Here is a 26496-nt window from a genome sequence, read left to right on the forward strand (position 1 = left end):
ACTGAACGCATTAAGGGATACAGGGCAAAGGTGGTATACTGAGTTAGGTCACAGGTCAGCCATGATCTCATTGAAAGGTAGAGCATGCTAAAGGGCTAAATGGCCCTCCTCTGTTGCGATACTTTACTGGAGCATTAACAGACAAAAACTGACACTGAGATAAAGAACAAGACATTATGATGAGTGACTAAAAGCTTGACTAAAGACATGAGTTTTAAGGAAACTCTTAAAGGAGGAGAGAGAGATGGGCTGCTTTAGGGAGGTAATTCAGAGCTTCAGACAAAATATAGGTAAAGGCATAGCCACCAGTGGTGGACATAGGCAATGGGGGATGCACAAAACGCAAGAGTTGAAGGGATACAGTGTTCCTGGATAGTTCTAGGGCTGGAAGTGGTCACAGATAAAGGGGGATTGCAGCCATGAAACTTGAACATGAGAATGAGAATTGTAAAGTTGAGACATTGTGGATCAGGAGCCAAGAAAGCTCAGTGAGCACAGGGTAGAGGGTGACTGAGACTTGGTTGCAGGTTAGGATAAAAGCATCATCGTTTTAGATGAGTTCAAGTTATGGAGGGTGATAGATGGTAGGTTGGCCAGGTGAGCATTAGAATGGACCTGTCTGGAGATAACGAACACATACATGAGGATTTCAACAGCAGATAAATTGAGGTAGGGGCAAAGACTGGTGATTTACAGAGGTGGAAGTGGACAGTCTTTGTGATGAAGAGGATATTGGATTAGCTCAGGGTCAATTAGGACGCCAAGGATGCATGAATTACAAAAGGCTAGTATGCAGGTATAGCAAGTAATTAGGAAAGCTAATAGAATGTTATCATTTATTGCAAGTAGAATTGAATACAAAAGTAGGGAGGTTATGCTTCAGTTATACGGGCATTGGTGAGACCACATCTGGAGTACTATTTAAGAAAGGATGTAAATGCATTGGAAACAGTTCAGAGAAGGTTTACTAAATTAATACCTGGATTGGGCAGGTTGTCTGGTGGGGAAAGGTTGGACAGGCTAGGCTTGTATCTACTGGAGTTTAGAAGAGTAAGAGGTGACTTGACTGAAGTATATAAGATCCTGAGGGGTCTTGACAGGGTTGATGTGGAGAGGATGTTTCCTCTTGTGGGAGTATCTAGCACTAGAAGCCACTGTTTAAAAATAAGGGGTTGCCCATTTAGGACAGAGGTGAGGAGAATTGTTTTCTCTCAGAGGGTTGAGAGTCTTTGGAACTCTCTCTCTCAAAAGAAGGTGGAAGCAGAATCTTTGAACATCTTTAAGGCAGATCTAGATAGAACCTTGGTAAGTAAGGGGGTGAAAGGTTATTGAGGGTTATTGAGGGTAGGCGGGAACGTGGAGTTGAGGTTACAGTCAGATCAGCCATGATTTTAGTGAATGGCGGAGCAGGCTCGAAGGGCTAAGTGGCCTACTCCTCCTCCTAATGCGTATGTTCGCATGTAGTTTGTTTCAGCCTCAGGCAGTGGACAGGTAGAGGGGATCGAATTGTTGGCGAGGGAATGGAGTTTGTGGTGGAGGCTACAAGCAATGCTTCAATCTTCCCAATGTTTAACTAGAGGAAAACTTAAGTCGCCCAAGACTAGAAGACAAGTAGAAAGGTAGTAGAGGGTCTAAGGAGGTGGTTGTGAGGAAGACCAGGGTATCACCAGCTTACATATGGAGCCTGGTATCATGACTTTGGATGATGTTTCCAAGAGGCAGCAAGAGAAATAGGAATGGGAAGAGAATCCAATGCAGGTAATGCTTTGGCTGTTATTGGATAGGTAAGAGGGAATTAGGTGAGGGCAGTCCCACTCAGCTGGACTATGGAAGAGAATCATTGGATGAGAATGGCATGGTCAAATTGTGTTAAAACTTTTAGAAAGGTTAAAAATGAGATGGGACAGTGCACCATAGTCACTGTCAAAGAGGATGTAATTTATGATTTGGTTAGTGCCATTACAGTGCTGTGGCAGAAATGGATACCTGATCGGAGAACCATCGAAAAGTTACAGCACAGAAGGAGGCCATTCGGCCCATCTTGTCCATGCCAGCCTGAGGACACCCAGGTGCCCTTTCTAATCCCACCTGGCCCATAGCCCATAGCCCTGCAGTTTACAGCACTTAAGGTGCTATCCAGGTACTTTTTTATCAAATTTAGAGTTTCTGCCTCTACCACCAACTTGGGCAGTGAATTCCAGACACCCACTACCCTCTGCGTAAAAAAGTTCTTCCCACAGCTTCTGCCACTTATCTTGAATCTATGTCCCCTGGTTCTAGAATTCTCCACCAAGGGAAACAATTTTATCCTGTCCACTCTAACTATTCCCCTCATAATTTTGTACACCTCAATCAAGTCACCTCTCAGCCTTCTTTGTTCTAAGGAAAATAACCCCAACCTATCCAATCTCTCCTCGTAGCTACTTTTTTCTAACCCTGGCCACATTCTTGTAAACCTCCTCTGCACTCTCTCTAGAGGTGTTACGTCCTTCCTGTAATGTGGTGACCAGAACTGCACATAATACTCCAGTTGTGGCCTCACCAGTGTTTTATACAATTCCAACATTATATCCTTACTTTTATATTTTATACCTCTGCCAGTGAAGGAGAGCATTCCATATGTCTTCTTTACAACCTTGTCTACTTGAACTGCTGTCTTCAGGGGCCTGTGTACTTGTACGCCAAGATCTCTCACTTCATCCATCCCTCTTAGTATATTCCCATTTATTGTGTAATCCCTGTAACTGTTTGACCTCCCTAAATGTATGACCTCACTTTAACCACTGAGTTGTGGAAAAGATTGACACAGATTTAGGAGGTAAGAACACGTTCAGGGACTTTAGAGAGGAAAGGAGAATTGGCGATGGGGCAGTCGATTGCAAGGATAGATGAACTCAACAGTGTTTTTTTGAGGAAAAGAGTGATGGCAGGTTGGAAAGGGAGGGTAACAGTATACAAAGAGATGGAGCCATTTATTTTGATTCAGAGTAGGAAAAAAAACCCACGAATTTTGCATATTGATAAAACTGTCCACAATAGAAGCCTTTTCAGAGCACATCTATAAGCACTGAAAGAACTATTGTTCAACAAGTGGATGTAAGTATGACAAACGCATGCTAATCAGGACCAATGAGGAAAACCAAACTCTGGAAAATTCCTCCCCAGCTCCCTCAGACAATGGAAACGAATCCAGGTGATCACATTGGCCATGCGTCCATTAACTGCTGAGCTACTTACCTTCTGCATCATGCAATTTTGCCCCAAACAAGAACCGATCCAGCTCCCTCTAGAAGGCATGCACAGAGTCAGCACACTCCATACAAGCCAACAATGCATTTCAGAGGCTCACTACTCTTGGAAAAATGCTGCAGCTAACATTTAGGCTATTCCTACTTTTTTGTAGTCTAAGTGCATGTGCCTGGTTCTCCCACAATCTGTCAAACTGGAATAATCTATCAACAGTCATAGTTTCATTATTTCATATACCTATATCAGGTCATATCTAAGTCTATGTTTCTCTGTTAAACTGATGCCACTTTTTAAGCCTGAGTAAATATGATTCTTTAAGCTAGAAATCATTCTTCTAACTCTCCTCTGAACCATTTAGCAAGGTCCATATATCATTCACCATGTGAGGGGTCCAAAACTGGGCTCAGTACTCCAGATGTGGTTTGACCAATGATCTGTATAATGACAGAATTGTGTCCTTTGATTTGTACTGAAGGGTTCTAATAATACAACCCATTTTGCTTTGGCTACAGCTTCTCTGCACTGCTTGTGAAGCCTCCGTAATCTATGCACATTAACACCTCGATACTTTTCTCTCTCAACTCCTTTTAGTTTCATTCCTTGTAAACGATAAATGTGTTGTATGTTGGTCCTATCTATATCCACGGCACCACACTTATCTAATTTAAATGTCATTTGCCATCATTTGGTCATACCTCTAGCCGATCTAAATCTCTGAATTAGATTGTACCCTTCTATTGTCTTAACCCTTGAATAAATTTTAGTATTATTTGAAAACATACCAATCATACCCCCTGTACCCCTATCCAGATCATTAACAAAAGCAGTGAACAGTAGCAAGCCTAACACCAGTCCTGGAGGATACCACGAGCACCTGCGTCCAGGTACTCCACAACTGTTGACTACAGATTTTTATCAGTAGAATTGGAACCAATTCTGAATCCAGAATTTCAAATTCCTAATTATACCGCAAGATTCTATCTCAAACTGCTTCACTAAAGTTACTTCATCAAAGGCTTCCTGGAAGTCCAGATGGACACTGTCAATCAGACAGCCCTCAGTCACTAAACTAGTAAGTTCTTCAAAAAACTCAAATCAGCTTTGTAAGAAACAACCTTCTTTCCTCAAAGCCATGTTGAGCATCTCAAATGGCCTCTTATCTTTCCCAGTGATCATAAAGGATATCTCTTAGGATCCCTTCAAACATCTTACCAATGATTTAACAGCCTATTGTTTCCTAGATCAGATTTATCCTCCTTTTTTTGAGAATTGGAATTTTATGAGCTACTTTGCAATCTAAGGGAATTAACCTGATGACTCTACTGAGCTACTGAAAATAGTTCTTGCTGTTTACGAAGTATTAAATTAATTTTATAAAAATGCAAATAAACAGATATTAATTTGCTCAGAATCATACTAAATGACATGGGAATTGTCTATGGTAAAAGTTAACAAACCTTTGGGAGCAGGTGGAGAAAAGAAACGGTTCTGACTGTGAAAGACACCTCGTCCTCGATTTCCTGAAAATCCACCACGAGGAGCTTTCTGAGGTCCTTTATTTGTCCTTTTTGCTGGGGGTGGGCCAGAGGAGGGAACGTCTTTGCATTCTGCTGCTACAAAATCGTCTACGTGCATTGAGGGCGGTCTGCTCGTATTTTGCTTCCGTTGCCGAAATATATCATGAGGTCTACAATTTGACCCAAATCCCCCTCTGCCTCGACCTCGGGGAGGCGGCACTATATGGGCTCGTTTAGCAGGTTCTATATATTCAGATTTTCCACTAAAATAAAATTCAGAAATAGATGATAGAAAAATTTTAAATGATTCTATAATGCTGTTACACATACCATCACTTAAAAATGCAAGTAAAACTTATCTTGAACTTTACAGAGAAAATATACCTTAGTTATATTTTCAGTAAGTGATTATATTCAAAGTTAAAGTTAAGATGGTTAAATTTCTATAAAAGTCAAATTTCCATAACAATCTCATCTTTCAGAACTATTCCCCAGTGGCCTTCCATTCACTGGATAAATTTCAATTTTAGATCAAATTAGAACTTTTAAAAAAAGTTTTATATAATTTTAATCTCCTGAAAACAGAAGATAATAGCACTAGGGAATGGAGTGCCTTCCGATTTTAATTACCTAGAGACCACATCAGCCAACTGTGCAAATAATCTGTCTAGACTCTTCTTACAACTAGACTCTTCCTCCTACTGTTCCAGTTAGACATTTGCATTTTCTACACCAAACAATTTGCAGTTTCTCTAAATGATATTGCAATTAGTACAAAGTTTGAGACAATTGTGTTATGGCCCACACTCATGGAGTGCCAGAAGGATCAGTCCTAGGACCTCAATTATTTGCTATCTATATTAATTACTTGGAGGAGGGGACAGAGTGTAACGTATCCAAATTTGCTGACGGTACAAAAATAGGTGGGAGGGCATGTTGTGATGAGGACATAAGGAATCTGCATGGGGATATAGACAGGTTGAGTGAGTGGGCAAAAACTTGGCAGATGGAGTTTAATGTAGGAAAGTGTGAGGTCATGCACTTTGGTAGGAAAAATCAAAAGGCAGATTATAATTTAAATGGAGAGAGACTCCAAAAAAGTGATGCACAGAGGGATCTGGGAGTTCTTGTGCATGAAACACAAAATGTTAGTAGGAAAGGTACAGCAAGTAATTAAGAAGGCAAATGGAATTTAGGGGAGTGGAGTTTAAAAATAGGGAAGTCTTGTTACAACTGTACAGGGTGTTGGTGAGGCTGCACCTGGAGTCCTGTGTACAGTTTTGGTCCCCATATTTAAGGAAGGATATACTGGCATGGGAGGCAGTTCAAAAGAGATTCACTAGGCTGATTCCCAGGACGAATGGGTTCACTTATCAAGAACAACTAAACAGGTTAGGCCTTTATTCATTAGAGTTTAGAAGAATGCGGGGTGATCTTATTGAAACGTACAAAATTCTGAGGGGCTTGACAGGGTAGATGTTGAGAAGATGTTTCCACTAGTGGGGGAATCTCAAACGAGGGGACATAGTTTCAGAATAAGGGGACACTCATTTAAAACTGAGATGCGAAGGAATTTCTTCTTTCAGGGGGTACTGAATGTCTGGAATTCTCTACCCAGAGAGTTGTGGAGGCTAGATCACTGATACTTTCTGTGGTAGATAGACTTTTGAAATATCGGGGAGTTGAGGGCTATGAGGAGCTGGCATGAAAGAGGAGTTGAGCCTGGGGCAGATCAGCCATGATCTTATTGAATGGGCGGGGCAGGCTTGAGGGGTCAAATGGCCTACTCTTGCTCCTATTTCTTATGTTCTTATATTCTTATTTTACATAGGGCCTTTACACTTCTAGTCAACAAGTTAATGAAATCATGCTCCCATCATTATAGATTGTATTTAAACTCAAGTTTTGCAGGTGAATGAGCACTTTTTTTTTGTATAAATTTGCTATGGGTACAGTGGGTTGATTTTAATCCAACTAATTTACTCCTAAAGTGCAACTTTGCTTAACCCTTATCCTTCAACATGATTCTTGCAACCATGCAACTAGGACAATGGCCAGGATTTTACCATCAGCGAGCGGGGGATGGGGCATGCTCACCGACATGTAAAATGACACACGGTGTGAACTCCTGACATCACCGCACCCCATTTAAATTTTCAGGTAGGCGGGGGCTCAGCAAAGTCAGCTGTGCGCCCACCGACTTGTCAAAGGCCAATTGAGGTCATTGACAGAGTCATTTAAGTAATTAATGGACCTGCCCGTCCAACCTTAAGGTTGGCAGGCAGGTCAGGAGCCCCGGCGTGAATTGGAAAAGCATGAAACCTCATCCACGGGCGGGATGAGGTTTCACGTAGGTTTTTAAAAATTTAATTAAAGCGTTTTTAAAAGTTATGAACATGTCCCATGAGGGGACATGTCACGGAATTCTTTTTTTCTATTTTTAATCTTTTTTAATGTACAGCCAATCTCCCTGATGCAGCACTTTGCCTCAGGGAGATCAGTGCGCTCTTTAGTGCGCATGCGCGAAAGAGCGCACTCTTGGCTGAGGGATTCCCCCATCCTCCCCCCTGCCCGCACAAGGAGCGCATAGCGCTTCCATGCAGACGTCATGCTGGGTGGGCCTTAATTGGACCGCCCCCGTAAAATGGCGGTGCGCCCCTGATTGGGGGCACCAATCAGAGGCGCGCCTGCTCTTGAACTCCCCCCCCACAATGGGGGGAAAATTCCGCCCAATAGATTCTTCGAATGCTGTTTGAACTGGCCCTAATATTTATGCAATTATGGCCACGTGACATACCTCCTTTCATTTGTTTTGCTTCATTTGTGAGGACATTTTAAAGTAGTTAAAATAAAGGATGAAGGACTTTGAGAGAAATGGGGCTATCTTGTACTTGATATTGAGAACGATGAGGCTTAACAAGCATTATACCTCAGTGGTTAGACAGGATGGTGAAGGTGGGATGGTAGAAATACTGGAGGAAGATATGGAACAGTTAGTACAGGAGATATTTAGAAAGTAAATGCATTTAAAAAGGAAAGTTATCCTGGTCCAGAAGATATGCATCTCAAATGACAGTGATGGTATCAATGAAAATGAGAAAATGGCAGACATGTTGAATAGTTACTTTTCATCACTGTTTACAGTGGAGGACTAGGATAATATCCTGGACAACCCAAGCAAGCTGATGCTTAACCAGGGAAGAGCGACTCACCAAAATTAACATAAGTAAAACAACAGTAACGAAAAAATAATGGAAATGAAGAGTGACATAGCCTTAGGACCAGATGGTTTCCTCCCCAAGGTTTTCAAGAAAGTAGGTGAGAATTCTGCAGATGCTCTACTCATAATCTTTCAAAGTTCGTTTGATTCAAGAACCATTCCTTTAGATAAAATTGCATGTCACTTGCTATTTAAGAGAAATAGGAGAGGGAAAACAGGGGATTCTCGACCAGTTAGCTAAACTTCAATTGTTGGGAAATTACTAGTCTACAGTTAAGGATAAGAATATCTTGAAATTTTTCAGCTAATCAGAGAAAGCCAGTATATAAAGCCAGGTAGGCCATGCCTGAGGAACCCGACTGGATTTTTTTGAAGAGGTGACTATTGCAGTAGACATGGGAACATCTTTGGATTTATTAATATAGACTTTCAGAAGGCATTCAACAACATCCTTTTAAAGAGACTATTAGCTAAAGTTGAAGCTCAAGGAATTAGAGGTAAATTATTGACCTGATTAGGAAACTGGCTAAGCAGGAAGAGGCAAAGAGTAGGGATAACGAGCAATTACTCAAATCGGCAGAATATGCTGGTGGTATCTGTGTTGGGCCTCTCAACTATTCACCATTTTTATTAATGACATAAATAGTGGGATAGAAACTCACATACCCAAGTTCACTGATGACAAAGATTGGCAGCATAGTAAGCAGTGTAGAGGAAGCATAAAATTACAAATAAATATTATTAGATTATGTAAATGGGCAAAACTTTGGCAAATGGATTTCACTATTGGCAAGTGTGTAATCATCCACTTTGGACCAAAAAAGGATATATCAGAGTACTTTCTAAATGGTGAAAAGCTAGAAACAGTGGAGGTCCAAAGAGATTTGAAGATCCATGTACACAGATCATTAAAATGTTATGGACAGGTACAGAAAATTATCAAAAAGGTTAATTGGAATGATAACCTTCATATCTAGATGACTAGAATACTTGGGGATAGAAATTATGCTGCAGCTGTACAAAACCCTAGTTAGGCCACACCTGAAGCTCTGGGCACTACACCTTAGGAATGATATATTGGCCTTGCAGGGAGTGTAGCACAGATTTACCACAATCATACCTGTACTCCAAGGGCTAAATTAAGAGGCGAGATTACACAAACTAGAGTTGTATTCCCTGATATATAGGTTAATGGGTGTTCACTCAAATCTCCAAGCTATTAAAGGGAAGCTGATAGGGTAGATAGAGAGAAACTATTGGTTCAGGCGTTTAGGACTGGGGGACATAGCCTAAAGATTGGAGCCAGACCTCTTAAGTGAAGTTAGGGAATACTTCTATGTACAAAAGGTGGTCTCTTCAGCAAATGGCAATAAATGCTAGATCAAATATTAATTTTAAATTTGAGATTGATAGATTTTTGCTAACCAATGGTAGAAAGTGATATGGAGCAACAGCGGATCTCAGATCAGCCATGATCTATCTCAATGAATAGCAGAACAGGCTTCAGCAGCTAAATGGCCAACACCCAGCTCCTTTGGAACCCTAGGAAGTTGGGGAGATGGTGAAGTTTCTAAGCTTTAAATCTTTGGAAATTAGAATAGTAGCTAAAAGGACTGCAGGGTTGCAAATGTTACATCCATATTCAAAAATGGGAGGAAAAAAAACACCAGACAACTGTAATCATAGACAGTCAGCATGGATTTGTGAAGCGCAGATTATGCTTGATCACTTTAGCTAAATCTGAGGAAATCACCCAGTTAATGGGAATGCAATGGTCAATGTACATCAAACTGCTTAATGATGTGTGCCACAGAACAGTGTGCTGGGACCTCTTATTTTCCATTTATACAAATAAGTTGGACATAAGTACAACAGGAAGTTTACTGACAATATCAAATTAGAAGGCATGGAGGAAGAATACAGGAAACTATAAACAGACTAAAAGAATGGGCAGGCAGATGGAATATACTGTTCAATAAATAGAAATGTGAAAGCATCACTTTAAGGGGAAGAACGTGTACCCTAAATGGCAAGATTGTGAACAGAGAGCTACAGATACAAATACATAGCTCTATAGATACAGTTAACAAAGATTGTTAAAGGTTTCACTGTAGGTATAAAAGTCAACAGAACAGGCACGTGGAATTCTAGGTTATACATGGGCTGCGGAATAAAGGCAAAAATATGTGTATATTTTGCATAAGAGATCAGTTACAATAAATCTGGAATAGTGCAAGCGGTTCTGGGCAACAGAAATGTACAACAAAGACTCACTAAACTGACATCAAGAATGAGCAGCAATAATCTTTTTTTCTTCTTTCACGGGATGTGGGTGTTGCTGGATAGGTCAGCATTTATTGCCCTTCCCTAATTGCCCTTGAGAAGGTGGTGGTGAACCACATTTCTGAACCGCTACAATCCATGTGGTGTAGATACACTCTCAGTGCTGTTAGGAAGGGATCATGAAGAAAGATTTGAAATATTGAAGCTTCTTTCAGCGGCACAGTGAAGGGCAATGGGAAATCAAATATCATGAAAGGCTCTTAAGATCATGAAAGATTTGAGAAGTAGTCAAAGGTTGCTCCTACTCATTGACGGAACAGTAACAAGGAGACATAGAATCAGGTTTATCACTAGGACAATGAAGAGAAAAGTTATAAAAGAAATGTTTCCACAAAGGTTATTAGAACATGGGTGCTTAACCACAAGTCACTATTGAGCTAAAGGCTAATATCCTAATAGTTTAATTTATAAGCATTGGTGAAAATAATTTTTTAAAATGCTTAAACGGAAAAAGCAGGGAAGCAGAGTTCGAATAGATAGTTTCAGATGAGGATCCAGTATTGGCATTGGCTTCCTCCAGCTAAGTTTTCCTTTGATTCTATGAAATCTATGGCTTCCATGGAACTTAGATAACAACTAAGCAACATGGAGAATCAAACGCACATTCTCAGTCCCTTTGTCTAGAGGAGGATCAGATGAGAGGAAGGCAGGATGAGGAGGGAAATGAAAGAAAGAGCCATAATTCCAACTCCCAACTGATAGTCAGTGACCCTTGCTGGAAAGACTGTTGGGCTCAACTGTGAAATGATTGCTTGTTTTAGACAGGATTGGGCTGAACTAATTGCCTCATTGTCAAAGAGGCTTCCAACACACAAGCGCAGCACCATCAGCTCCCGGGAGATCCAGACCGCTGTGCGCCTGCTGCTGCCCAGGGAACTGGCCAAGCACGCCGTGTCGGAAGGGACAAAGGCGGTGACCAAGTACACCAGCTCCAAGTAAAACCCCGCAATGGCCTGAAAAACACATTCAGGCTCACACATGAAGCACCATAATCTGGGGAAAAGTACCATAGGGCTGCCAGCACACATGGAACAACTCTCCAAGGCAGTCAGTGTCTCCAATAAAAGAAAATTGGTGTGGAGGAAGACACAATGTAAATATATAAAAGAAGTTACTTGGATATATTCGTTTGAATTAGGAATAAAACATTCAGAACTACAGCCAGTTATTTTCTCATGACATAGGGAAGGAGGGCCTGAAGTCGAAATAGGCAAAGATCTTCTTTAGATTGAACTTATAAACAGGTGAACAAAGATACACTTTAGTACAAATATTCTTCCAGCACCTGCACAGAGGTTTCCCACAACAGCATTCAGTTTTTTGTGCTATTTTCCCCTCTATTGAGATTATTTTCCCTATTCTTTAACAACACTTTGGGTCAAAACACTAAAGTAGCATTGTGCTGGAATGTTCACCACAGTTGATTGCAAGGTGCATAACAGCATTGTTGAATTTTTCTTAAGGTTAAGGTTTAAATTATAAGTACAACGTTGGTAAAGAAAAAATTTTGAGAGGAAAAAACATGAAGCATGGCAGTAAATTAAAAGCCCGACATTTATTTAAAAGGGGAAGGGTGGGTATATTTTTTAATTCAAACTGCTGCTCATAAACCATCAATAGAATTGTGTGTTTTCTTGGTCAAATTACAACATCATAATACTTTCAGTTGCATGCAAGATTTTATTCAAGATTGCAGGTTTTCACCAGATTCACCCATAGGCTGCAACAGGTGCCCAGAGCCACAGGCCATATCATGAATACTCCTGATCTAAACAAATCAAATTATCACAACTTAGAGGAAATGATAATGAAAGTGGAAGCACTTAATGTTGGAGCAGACAACTAGAGGACAGGGGGCTAATATTATAGAAGGAGTTATTCAGCCTCTCAAGCCTATTTAATTAAGAAATGGCTGATCATTAATTGCAAATTCATCTACCCGCCCCGGTTCTATAACCTTTATGAACTTGCCAAACAAAAATTTATCAATCTCAGTTTTGAATTTTCTTCTGACCTTCCCTCAACAGCTTGTATTAGGGGGAAGGGAGTAGGGGGGAAAGAAGGCCCTGATCTCCATCTTAACTATATAAAATTTAAGATTGTAAAGTATTACTTTCCACACAAATTTGGAATAGATTCCTAGATCACTAGGAAAACAAAAAATAATCAAACCTGATGATTATCATTGCTGAGGGAAGCCAGGGCCAATCAATAGGACAGATTTGATGCATTCTAAGTTGTGCATTTTTGATACAATGAATTTGACTTTGACAATAGAGTTATCTGCCCAAAATAGCCAGTGGAATTTTAAAAAACCTTTTAAAGAGCTAAAAAGGTATATATGAAAATAGAGATGTGAAATTGTTGCAACTGTGTAACTGGTACAACAGTGCATAGAAGTAGATAGTAAGTTAGAATCACCATCATAACTCTTCTAAACATGTTTTATATTCAAAAGTTATATGCATAATTCTCTGAAGTATACTGATGACCTACAAGAATTATTTTCTAGTTTCTTTACCTTGTGGTTCAAACAAATAGGTTCACCTTTTGACAGCTCACCTGGAAGTAATGAATGTCTCATGCTTGTGCTTTCCCAGTTTAAAACCTTTTGATACCTTGGCTACACCAGGAGATGAGGGTTCTGAAAGGAATGACCTTTCCAATTCTGCCTTCAGGTCCATATCACAGCAGTACTTCTCAGCTAGGTCAATCAAGTCAACCTTGACCTGAAAAGAACATTACCGCAAACTGATTAATGCATGGCACCTAATCATGGCTTATGGAAGAGTACATAGGAATTTAAATGTCAATGTCATTACAGCACAGGAGGATGCCATTCAGCCCATTGCATCCATGCAGTACTTTGCTTTTGTTCTCTTCCTTTCTTCAAAGACATTACATTGACTTCTCCTGAGCATACTTTCCCCACCTCGCTCAAGTCATGCCTGTGAGGTCAGTAGGCTACATGGAACACAAAAGTTGTCACAGCCAATCATCCAGTTCACTGGACACGAATACATACACACTTTCGAGGAGGATCACTTGTGGCTGATTTTTTAAAAAATCTTCCTTCTCTTAAACTAGAAACACGAGGCCAACTGCATTTACCAACCATCCAGTACTGATATTAAAGAATTTCAATAGATTTGCAAAATAATGAGTGGCAGCACAGAATGGAGAGAAAAAATATTATCCATTAGTTTGGAAAAGGCTAACATTGAGCAAATGGAAAATGTCTGGAAGGTGTTAGCGTGCATTTTATACCAACAGGCTGAGTGAAACTGACAGCATTCTGGAGGACAGCCAAAGTCTCTGAGGAAACAAACTGCCTTTAGTTTGACACTAGCAGCAGCTTCTCTTAGTCAAACACCAAACACTCCTAGTATAAAGTTCTAGTATGATGGTCGTGAGAGTACCAATATTAAAAGAGTACTGCCCGATTATATTCCTTTTCATACCATGTTAGCACTAATATATTAAGTAAGCCCCGTGGTCAATACAGAACCGATGACAGTTTTAAAAAATGAAATGCTGAAAAAAAAAATTTCAAATGTTAAAAAAATACTGTGGATGCTGGAAATCTGAAATAAAAACAGAATATGCTGGAAAAACTCAGTAGGTCTTACAGCATCTGTGGAGAGAGAAACAGAGTTAAATTTTCGAGTCTGTATGGCCCTTCTTCAGAGCTCTGAAGAAGGGTCATACAGACTCAAAATGTTAACCCAATTTTTAAATGTTAGCTTGCAACAAAATGTAATTGATATTTTAGGTAAGAAATCAGAAGAGCTCAGGATCTACCACTACTTCAAAATACTGGGAGAACTGGCCAGTGCAAGTTAAATGAAATAAATGCGGTTAGACAGTTTGGTTAATACCAGGCATAAATATAAAGCACAGAGTTGCCCATAAACTGGCAGTCCCCTTTGAAACATTGCGAACATAACTGGTACGGTAAATAGAAATTGAACACTGTTGGGATTTTGTTCTGAAGACTTGCAGCATATTATCAGGAGAGGTCAATTTTAATTCTACAATGAATCTATGCTTTGCTTACTGGACATGCTCAAATTTGAAAAATGTTACATTTTTCAGCACTGGTATTTCTCACATTGCCAAGTATGTATATACATGTCCACGTGCATTCTGTTTCTCTCTCCTGTTATCAAGTATTTTACATATTTTTAAAAATTCTTTCATGGGATGTGAGAGTTGGATGTGCCCTTGAGGAAATGGTGGTGAGTCACCTCCTTGAACTGCGACAGTCCATCTAGTGTAGGTACACCCATAGTGCCGATGGGACAGAACATTCCAAGGGATGGGGGAATTGGGACATTGTCATACTCAGCAAATCATAACTTACAGCCAATGTCAGGCTGTTGCTTGACCAGTCTGTGGGATAGCTCTCCCAGATGTTAGTAAGGAGGACTTTGCAGGGTTGATTGGGCAGGTTGTACTCTTGTTGCTTCCATTGCCTAGGTCAATGCCAGGTGGTCCATCCGGTAGTATTCCTTTTTCACTTCTCTGTAGTGGTTTGGTATAACTGAATGGCTTGTAAGGCCATTTCAGAGAGCAGTCAGCACATTATGTGGGTCTCAAATCACATTTGGACCAGGTCAGGTAAGAACAGCAGGCTTCCTCCCCTAATATAATAAAAACAGAAAATGCTGGAAAACTCAGCATGTCTGACAGCATCTGTGGAGAGAGAAACAGAGTTGACATTTCGAGTCCATATGACTTCTTCACAGCTCTAATGGTAATTAGTGGAGCAGATGGGTTTTTATGACAACCCGATAGTTTCACGGTCATCAATACTGAGACTAGTAAACTCCACTTTTATTAATTAACTGAATTTAAATCCACCAGCTGCCATTTATAGTTTATATATAATTTTTAATTTTAGTACTTACCATATCCAAATCTGTGTCAAGTTCCTCAGTTTGGAATGGGGAAAGCCATAGTGTCTTTAGCTGGTCATCCAGAACATCTGCCAATACATATGCAGTCCTAGAATAAAAAACAAAATGTTTTTTTTCTGTCCTAGCTAGAAACAGGAACTCTAGCTGATGAACAATTATTTTATTCTAAAATAATATATTTTATAATATATTCCTTTCTCAGAATACGAAAATACTCAAATGCTATTTCAAATATGATCCGCAAGATCAGTTGTACTGCAAAGTTTCATATTATGATTTCACTACAAATGATTCTAGTTGTTCAATATAATTCAGGTGTGAAGTCACCTGAACTTTAATGACGTAAGTAGAGAGAGATCACTGGCACAAAGTAAAGTTTAAAATGTTTATGAACCACTTGGGAACATCTTAATTATCAACAGAGGTCGTGTTGAACAGTCTGACATTGTTATAAAATTAGAGCTTCTCAGGGGCGTGGCCATAGAAAATATCTGTAATGTTTCTTTTGTATCTCATAACTAGGTTTCAAAATGGTCTTAAATTTAAGAATTGGACACAATTGCTTATCTCAAAAGCCACCACCTTCTTAGCAAGAAGTGATCTTTTCTTTAAACAATGCAAGATTTTATGGCAAATCTTGTCATGGCCCTCTTAAAGAGTGACCAACTGAAACCAAATCTGCAAAAGTTGATAGTTTCAAAGAAATAGGTTCAGTACCTGTTGTTAAACTGGATTGGAAGAGACTCTGAGACAGGAAGGACAGGCTCCACATCCTGCGCAATGACTGGCAACACATCTGGAGATGTTTCTAACATCTGTCTCAATCCAACAACATTTTCTAATAAAGAGTCAAAACTATCATCCTCTTTACACAGTTCCTATGCCAAAAAGGAAATTTCTTTTTACAAATCTTGCCACATACACTTAGGAACAGGACAGTTCTAAAATCTATTAAAATCAAGGCTAATTCATAGAATATAAAAATGTTATATATTTTTGTTACATAACATTTGTCATAAACAATTAAAATATAGCCATTTCTAGATTATAAAGCCATGCTCATTTTTGTACATATTATCTCAACTGTCCTCAAGTCTATTAGGTTAAAATAAAATCAGCTGAAATATTTTAATTCCCAAACACACATTCAGTTTCGGACTCAATGTCATTCAAAACTGACAGGATAACATGGAAGTGCATCGTGTAAATGCCTTCATGGTAGGAGGTTAGTATATGTAAATAATGGCATTTTCAGTCAGCACTGAAGTCAGGATAATATTGGATTCACTGCATTTTCACATCACCCAATGTCAACCTCAATGTATAATTTTTGAGTAATGTAGGAATCAGAAATTTGGATGCGATGGCTATAAGTTTAAAATGGGTATATATCTGGGGAGAGCAAAGTAAAATGGATGATTGGCTGTGATTTACTTGCTTTAAAAAAAAACTATGGCAAGTCTCGCTCGAATTACAGTGGTCTGTCTTTTCTTTGGAGAGCTTCTTCCAAAGGAAATTTCGAAGTCAGAAGGTTAATGTAGAGTTAGGCTATCTGGAAGAGAATTCCAAACAACAGCAGAAAAATGCTTATTTTTCTAAATAAGCATGTGCCCAAATTGAAAATGAGTTTATAATTAATAAAGTCTAAGAATCATAATAGGATAGCAGCCTTAGTGATTATTAGAAAAGCTTTAGTATTCTGGCCCACAAAATGCATCTGCCAGAATGTTTTGTTAATTGGAATCCTCTATATAATTGTAGAAGTGAACTCGCCAGGTGCTTAGTGTATTCAGGGTGCTGATAATGAAATGGGAACAATTTTTTAAAAATCTTTTCTCTTGATCAGGATCTAGTGCATTTTGCAAAATTCATGTTCTGTTGCAACTATAAATGGGATATTTTAATACCCCCACCTTTCAACTTTCCCCTCTCCTTTCATGGAGGCACTGAATCAAGCTGATTGTAGCGTCAAGTAAAAAATGTACTACTAATAGCTATCCATATAAAAAAAGAACCTATTCATTTAACAATTCCTACATTCCTATCATGGTGTTAGAGTGGGATGTCATAGCCCAAGACAAGTGATGTAAAATTCTCACAAGAAATGTTTATACAGCAGTTAATAATGTGGGTCACAACCTATTCAAAAATGTTTATATATAGAAGATTTGTTGTCAAAAGAATTGTATTTTTTGAAAAGTGTAAATGAAAATGGCTAAATCACTATAAACTATCCTACAATATGTTATTATTGTAAAAGCTCATACCATTACAACTTTATCTAGTTCAAACAGCAAATGATCATCAGTAGATTCCTTCCACTTTAATAGCTGCTTCACTTCTGCAGCACTGAGTGCTGAAGAGCGGGGAGTCTGAAGCCCATCTACTTCCATAGCAGCACCTTCATCCCCACAACTGGCCTGCAGAACGATAAATTATTACACACAATCTTTAAATCTGAAGTAATCAAAAATGGATTTAATAAGCTAGTATACTAAATATACTGAAGACAATATACTAAAACTATCAAGGGGAATGATAAATTTTTCAGTTTTTTAAATAGTTTTTTCCATTCCAGTCTTTCTTCCAGATTACAATAATCCAATATTGTAAATAATATGCATTTTTAAAACAGAAAACACTAACAACATAAAATATAGATACTGCAAAAGCAGATAGTATTTGTTAGGCAGATCAGATGCTTTCATCCCCCTAATTCACTGAACCAAAGTTGGCTTTGATTCTGGTATAGACTACTAATAGTAGTATTCACGTGAATTGCAAAACTTCCCAAATTCCAAAAGCACTGTTTATTGTCCCTGGTCAATCTCTTGCAACACTTAGTTGATAAACTCATTTGTCCAGAAATATGTGGCAGTTCTGGGAGCTGTGCTAGCAGAGATTTGTCTTCTTCTGTATATAGTGCAAGTCTAAATGAGTTCTACACATGCTTGAACATTTTTAATGAAATTATTTTCTTTATTGTATTGGTATATTTTATTACGATTACACTTAATTCACCAAGTAGAACACAGCAAGAGAAGGTCATTGTCAAGTCAAATATCTTGTAATTTTACAAAAGCCAGATCACTTACAAAAATACAACTTCTAGATTGCAAGAAACTGGTGAATCAATTGAAAGAGATCAGTTCTATAAGAACTGAAGACTATTATACCCTGTTAAAAGATGCAGAATCTGTATATTTACATAGAGTTAACATGAATAAACTATGCAATACTGCCAAGACAATTTTTTGAAGCGCTTAACCAAAAGGCTAAAAACATTACAGAAAAGCCTCCCTCATAATTGAAACAGATACAAAAGTAATTTGTTAGGTATTTTTTTGGAGAACTAGCCTTAGACTGGTTGTGCAGATTAGTAATAAAAAATATTTTGTTCAAGTCACGATAAGTAACGTCATAGTCAAAACCACAAGAGGTTTCATTTAGATTGAACCTTCCAATCAGAGGCTTAATTTTCTTATAAAATGTGAAAGCACAGGAGAGGTGTGCATTGCATTTCATGTATGACACTCCATTTGAGTGTCTTAATTTCCTCACTCTTCTGGTTTAGAACTTAGTTGTTATTTCAAGTCAAAGACAACAACAGGTCACTGCCACTTGTCAAAGAATAAAATAAACACATGTCCTATTTCTTAAATATACTCCGTGCTAACTTAATTGTGGTAATGCTTTTGAGATTTGGGGGTTGCAATGGAGGGGGAGGGGAGGGGGAGTGGTAGGTCGAGAAGGAACACTGTGAGCCAGACTAACTCATGACATCATGGTTTTCGGACCAACCTCAGAATCGTATAAAAGATGGAAGTCAATTGATATGACCTGGTTTTGAAAAATAGCACAAAATAGCCTGTGCATTTTTCAAATGAATATACTTGAACATGAAACAACTGAACTACCTTTGTCTGGAGTAAACCTATCATCATAGGTATTTGCAACATTATGGGTGTCAATGCACAGCACCTGACACAAAGCCATTGCTGGATACAAGCAAAAACATTATTTCAATTCATTCTTTTGACCTGACACCAGGTTGAAGGGGAGTAATACTCCTGAGAGAAGGGGGTCACACTGTCTTACACTTGAGCCAATTCAGACCTGCTTTACAATAGACAAGTTTAGCATCAGCACATTGGTGAAACAGTTTTGTGTCAATGCCAAAGTCATAATGTTAATGCAATGAAAAATGACACAAGGAAAAACAAATTAAAGAATGAGACAAAACCTTTAACCCACCCTAATATTCAAAAGACATGCTAGACTCAGATTGTTGCCACAATTATAAAATACTTTATCCCATTTGTTTACGCTAAAAAGTTTATGAACAGAATCCCTAACAGTGTGTATGAAATGCAGTTATTGGGTCACTGAGGAAAGAGGACTACCTATCTTGATCTTATTAACCATTTGCACAATAAATGGAACAAAGTATCAGGCATTTTTAAAAACAAATGAAATTTTAGACCGCAATTTCCATTTATGAATTATTTTTAACGTCCCAAGGTACTTCACAGGAGAACTTTCAAACAAAATTTGATACCAAGCAACATAAGGAGATAGTAGGGCAGGTGAGCAAAGGTTTGGTGAAAGAAGCAGGTTTTCAAGAGCACCTTAAAGGAGGAGCGAGAGGCAGAGGTTTTGCTGGAGGGGGTCGGGGGTCGGGGTGGGGTGGGGGGGGGTGGAATTCCAGAGCATAGAGCCCAGGCAGCTGAAGGCAGGGCCACCAATGCAAGAGGCAAGACTTGGAGGAGTGCAGGTATTTCGGAGGATTGTAGAGCTGGAGGAAATTACAGGGATACAAAGGTATAAGGCCACAGAGGGATTTATAAACAAGGATGATAATTTTAAAATCGACTCATTGCTTTACTGGGGGCCAATGTAGGTCAGCGAGCACAGTTGTACCAAGCACATGAGGCAGTGCAAGTTAGGATATAGGCAGCAGAGTTTTCGATGTGCTTAGGTTTATGGGGTGTGGAAGATGGGAGGCCAATCAGCTGTGTGCCGGAATAATCCAAAGGTAGCAAAGGCATGAGATGACAGTTTCAGCAGCAGATCAGTTGAAGCAGGGAACAATCAGACAATTTACACTGGTAACAAAAGGAAACAGGCTGAGGACTTGGGAAAAATAAACTTTCAGGGCGAAGGGAATAGAGTGGGGAATGGGACTGTCTGGATTGCTCCAGAAAGCTGCATGAACACGGTGAGCCAAATGGCTCCTTCTGTTGCATAATGACTCTATGAGGTGGAAATTAGCATTTCCAGGTAAAATACAACAACAAAGCTGCAAACAGTCTGGTTCAGATGCTAGCAGGGAGAGGGGTGCAGTCAGCGTCTAGGAAACAGAGTTCGTGGCAAGAACCAAAGACAATAGGTTCAATCCTCCCAACATTTAATTGGAGAAAATTTCTGCTCATCCAGTACTGGACATCATGGAACCAGCATGACAATTTAGAGACAGTGGAGAGGTCAAAAGAAGTGATGGTGAGGTAGAACTGGGAGTGATCAGTGCGCACTGAAGATAATATTGTCAAGCAGCAGCATTTAAATGAGAAATAGGAGGGGCAATAGATCAATGGGGGACTCTAGTGGTAAAAGTGCAGGAGTGAGAAGGGATGTCATGCAAGTGATTCTCTGGCTACAACTGGATCAATAAGAATGGAACCAGGCGTGTACAGTCCTACCCTGCTGGACAATGGAGGAGAGACATTGGAAGAGGATGGTATGGTGAACCATGTCCAAGGTTGCAGACCAGGACAAGAAGGATGGGGAGAGATAGTTTAACTTTGTCACCCTAACATAGGACATCATTTGTGATTTTAAGTAGAGCAGTTTTGGCACTCTGTCAAGGCAGAAACCTGATTGGAGGGATTCAAACTTGGAGTTCAGGGAAGGATGAACAGATTTGGGAGGCGACAACACATTTAGGGGCTTTAGAGAAGAAAGTAAAGTTAGAGATGGGGCAATAGTTTGGAAGCAAGAGGGGTTTTGTGAAGAGAGGGGTGATGACCAATATACCCTCTAAGCTGCGTGCATGTAGAATCATGCAGCAACCCAGAAGTTACAGGTAGGTCGTTCGCAAATAGTCCCCTTTTTATACCACGTGTGCAGGGCTGGACAAAAAAGTTAAAGGTAATCTGCACTGAAGTGAACATGCTACTCATAATGAAAAAAATTAAAGGGGATGCTGGTGATGACAGCAGGTTCGAAGGAGAGGAGGGCAGTGCCTGAGAGAGAATCGTTAACAATATCAGCTAACAAGGATCACAAGAAGGGAAGCTGGGTGGTCAGCAGCTTAGGGGAAACAATGTCAAGGGAACTGGAGGTAGCTCTCATGGACAAGATGAGCTCAGAGATGTCAGGAGGCAAGGTAGGAGAGAAACCAGAGAAAGATTAAAAAGTCAGATATTCTGCGTAAAATAAGGGGAATCAACACCCACTGGTTTCTGCTTCCGAAATATAACAGTAGTTCTGACACAACACAAGCACACAAGAATTAGGAAGGAGGCCATTCGGTCCCTTGAGCCTGCTCTGCCATTCAATTAGATCATGGTTGATTTGATTGTAGCCTCGATTCCATTTTCCTGTCTGTCCCTCAAACCCTCGATTCTCATTGATTAAATTTGATTAAAGACATTTTAACATGTTAGGCAAAAAGAAATTTGAAGAATGTCAAAACTCCAAAGTTATTAAGGTTTGAAGACTTCCTAATTTCATAGTTTACCTTACCAATCACTGCCCAAAAAATGTTGAAAATAACAATTAATAAAGACACGGCACTAAATGCATAAACGTTCCAAATAAAGATATGTTTTTAAACTGATAAATTAGTAAAACAAAGCACATCGTCACTTACCAAATTATCTGTGTTTATGATCTGGCGTAAAAAATCTAACAACGAGGAAGCCAGCTCAGCCATTTCTTTGTTGAAATTATGAACCACACGTTTTAGCAGACAATGGAGGGCATTATTGTTTTGTCTCAGAGCACTATTCAGAGAAAAAAGATAGACTAACTCCATATACAAAATCAAACATTATCATAATTTATCATTTCACATTCCAAATTGACTTATAGGCACAATCAAAATCATGGCCTACGGGTACAACTTAAAGCATAACTTTTTGTTGCACTCAGCCATGAGAGATCCACTTTACCTATAGCAGATGTGTGAGCAAACTGCAAGTCAATGCCCTTTGGTATTATGCCTTTTTTTTTGGAAGGTAGTGTAAGGAAATGCATGAATGTTGCTCATTTGGAGATTCAAATGGCATTTGATAAAGAATCACTTAAAAGACAAGTGGCCATATGGATAAAGAGACATTTGGATGACTAAAAGGAAAAGATAGGAGTTAAAGGAAGCTTCTCATAATGGAAAGTTTGTTGACAGATGCCACAGAGGTTGTGATGAAGCCATTGTTACATGTTTTATGCATAAATAATATTGACTTAAGAGGTCAGGGAACAATAACAAAATTTGTTTGAAGCATCAAATGTCATGGGTGGGATAAGGCAAAACCTAACAAGAATACGGAAAGACTACAAAAGGACCTAAGCAGGCTAGTAAGATGACAGATAGCTGGAAATTCAATATGAAAATACACCTTAAGTGGTGGGATTTTAATAGGAACTGGGAAGCAAGAGACCCACTTCTACGTGTGCCGATGTATAAGTCATTAAAGGATGTAGCACATAAGAAAAGGCCATAGTAAAAGGAAAAACTCGGTTTTGTACTAAGGGACAAAGAATATGAAAGCAAGGTGGTGATATTGAACTTGAATAAGACCTCAGTTAAGCTAAACTTCAAGTCTTCCGAAAAGTTTCAGAATTATATAAAGGAATTAATTTGCATTTACATAATGCTTTTTGGTATGTCCCACAAACAAAAATTAGATAAAAATACATGGGAATCTGTTCTTGGTGGTATTGAGAGGGGGAGGAACATAGAACAGGAGCAGCTCCCTTCGAGGCTTTTCTGTCATTTAGATCACAGCTGATCTGTAACAACTCTATTTATTCAAGGTTACTTGGTTCCCCTTGAATCCCTTAACGAGGAACAAAGTTTCAGTTTTGAAAATCTCAAGTGAATGTTTAGGGCACTGCAAAAATTAAACCTGAATGTAAGTATATGTAAAGCATGATCACAACCTTCTGTCAAGTTTAAATGCTTTAAACCAAACTGCAGCAAACAAAAGTCAGTCATAATTTCAATACAAGCTGATTATCTGTACATTCTGCTCTAACATTTTCCCTTCCTTCGAGGGATTAAACTGGGATTTAGAGAATGTTGGAAATAATCAGCAGGTCTAGCAGCATCTGTGGAGAGAAACAGAGTTTATGTTTCAAGTCATGACCTTTCATCAGAACTGGGAAAAGTTAGAAATTTAATAGCTTTTAAGGAGGGGAAATGGGGGAGGGTGGGAATAAAAGAGAAGGTCTGTGATAGGGCAGAAGATGGAAGGCATTAAATGTCAACAGAGTTGATGAGATTAGTCAAAGACAATGGTAATGGGACAAGTAAAGAAAGAGAAGATGGGTCCAGAGTAGGTTTAAATGGCAGAATAATGATCAGCTGCCATCTGAAAGCAAAAATGAGAAAAACAAGGTTAAGACTGAAACCTACAAAGAAAAGGAAACAAAATAGTTGTGGGGGAGCAGCGGGGGACAAAGATTATGGCCTGAAATTGTTGAACTCAGTGTTGAGTCCAGAAGGCCATACAGCGGCTAATTGAAGGATGAGACACTGTTCCTCGAATTGTGTTGAGCTTCATTGGAACATTGCAGTAGGCTGAGAAGAGATATGTCAGCAGGAGAGCAAGGCAGATAATTAAAATGGCCAGCCACTGGAAGCTCGGGTTCATGCTTGTGGACTTAGTGGAGGTGATCTGCAAAGCAGTCCACCAAATGGAAGAGGCCAAGAGGTAGACCTAGAACAAGAAGGAATGACAACATAAAAGTGCTCCAAAATAACACAGGCCTTGCTAGTAATCAGGCAGAAGTGAGAGCCCTGGATTTTAAGAGTTGAAAAAGCTGGTAGCAGAAATGTCCTCTTGTGGATATGTTCCAAGATAACACACCTTACTGCTTCTGAATTTTTTTAAAGAAAACAGTTTAGTTAAAGAAAATTCAAGATTTTGTAATCAAGTGAAAATAGTCCCATTTACTTGAAACTCTTTCGAGTTATCAACAGTCACAGATTGCAACTCTTTCGAGTACAATCACAGTTCTTGGTTTCCGGGAGTGGGACGTGAACCCACAACCCTCTGATTCAAAGGCGAAGGTGCTATGAACTGAGCTGCACAAAGTCTCTGTTCAATTCCATTCATTCAGTCTTTATATAGACATCCATATCAGGAACAGGTGTCAGCCTTGGCTTGGTGGAAGCATTCTCCACCTGTCAATCAGAAGATTGTGGGTTCAAGCCCCACCCCTGAGACTTAACTACATAACCCAAGCTGTATAGCGCAGTATTATAGACAATGAAGAGTTTAACATCAGCAACAACAAGGGCTTAATTGCCATTCAACTATCAGAGTTGAAGAAGTGAAGTAATAGCTCATACAAATTCATTGGTTGAAACAAAAAATCAGAGAACATGTATTTGTGGGCACCAGAAAAAATTAACATTATAAGTTTTGGTGATGCAAATTCCACTCATCTTAGACAAAGGTCACAAATTATGGGGAAGGATTTTGGATGGATTCTGTGGAGTGTGTCTATAGCGTCATAGTTCCTATCATAATCCAGACATCACACTTTAAAGTGCGGAGCAAAACTAGATTATTCAAACACAAAACATCTCCTTACTCCCCGCCCTTTTTGTAGGTACTATCAACCTATCTTGTTCAAATCAGAGATTGCTTATAGCTTTTGTGGAGTGAAAGTCAGGCCAAATACTTTCCATAGTTTTCTCAAAGTATTTTATACCAAGGTGTAGAAGAAACTGAATACTGAACACGGAGAGGAGGAAAGGAAAATTAGAGAGGATTAGACTTAAGGATGGGAGGTCTTATGGTAGTGTCCCTACCTCTGGACCAGAAGCTCTGAGTTCAAGTCCTACTTCAGGGTTTGATGGATATGGTAGGTGCATTCATAGCGCGGCCAAACAGGTTCATTATCAGTCTATAAGTCTTTCCAATGTGCCGGAGGGCAGGCAGTAAGAGTGGGAGAGTTTCCTGGTCAGCCACACTGCAGAAGGCAAACCACTGCATGGACAACTCCATGGAGGAGGAGGAGGAGGTTTAAGGGCTGGAAGCATGGTTAAAGAGGATGATTTTGAGCACGTTTTTGAAAGCAGGGACAGAAGTAGCAAAAAGTAGTCAACCCATTACAATGGCTTGTAGAGGGATGCAGATAGTGATATTGGTGCAGAGTTCATGTTGGGGGCAGTTAATGGCAGCTTTGGTCTTCACAAGTTTCTGTATTTTGTCTGGCAACATTGAGGCAGTGGAGGGGTTGAGACAAATGCTAGAGTGTCATCAGCATATGTGGAAGCTGACCCCAACTTTTTGAATTATGTTAACAAGAGGCAGCAGTTAGATGAGAAAATAATAGGAGGCCAAGGATCAATCTTTGGGGGACTCCAGGGTAATGGTGTGAGGGTAGTTAGAAAGCTCACGGTTGGAATGCTCTGGTTACAATTGGATCAGAAAAAGTGAAACCAAACAAGGGCAGTACCACTGAGCTGGACAATGGCTTTAGAGGAAGACAAAGTCAAAAGCTGCAGAGAGGTCAACAAGAATGAGGAGGGATAGTGCACCATAGTCATAACTATAGAGGATACTATGTGTGGACTTTGGTTAGTGCCTTTTCAGTGTGTGGCAGGCAAGGAACCCCGATTGGAGAAATTCAGAGTTACAGGAAAGAGGAGCATGAATTTGGGAGAAAATATCACATCCAAGGGCTTTAGATAGGAAATGCAGTCGCAGTGTGCAAGGGCAGAGGGGTCCAGCGTGAGGATTTTTGAGGGGATGCTGACAGCTTTTTGAAAAGGAGGGGGGAGTAACAGAGGGGTAACTATTTTCAATGTGAGCCAGTATGGGGGCCAGTCAGGAAAAGTTGAGTGATCAGCAGTTCAACAGAATTAAGGTCAAGGAAGCCAAAGCCGGGAATTGTGGAAAAGGGTTATCGCAAATCTAGAGCAAGATGTATATTCAGGCCAGGGTAGAGGAAAGCCTTGAAAGAGATTGGCTTGGAGATTCAAGGGGATGAAGGGGGTGCAGCAGAGGCGTCT

General features: G+C 39.6%; 1 protein-coding gene across 4 annotated transcripts in view; it reads right to left on the reverse strand.

Annotated features, from left to right (window-relative positions):
* The window catches only part of virma (vir like m6A methyltransferase associated), a 118630-nt gene that overhangs the window by 21789 nt on the left and 70345 nt on the right, over positions 1-26496 (reverse strand). For all 4 annotated transcript variants that reach the window (XM_078540772.1, XM_078540770.1, XM_078540773.1 and 1 more), the window contains 6 exons: positions 22120-22252; positions 17516-17668; positions 15966-16126; positions 15240-15336; positions 12892-13058; positions 4707-5029 (listed from right to left, as the gene is read on the reverse strand). In XM_078540772.1, coding sequence (XP_078396898.1) covers positions 4707-5029; positions 12892-13058; positions 15240-15336; positions 15966-16126; positions 17516-17668; positions 22120-22252 — 1034 coding nt within the window. The remainder of the gene's footprint in view (positions 1-4706; positions 5030-12891; positions 13059-15239; positions 15337-15965; positions 16127-17515; positions 17669-22119; positions 22253-26496) is intronic.

The sequence above is a fragment of the Cetorhinus maximus genome, chromosome 4 (genome assembly GCF_964194155.1).
Source record: "Cetorhinus maximus chromosome 4, sCetMax3.hap1.1, whole genome shotgun sequence".
In the NCBI taxonomy this organism is placed as follows: Eukaryota; Metazoa; Chordata; class Chondrichthyes; order Lamniformes; family Cetorhinidae; genus Cetorhinus; species Cetorhinus maximus.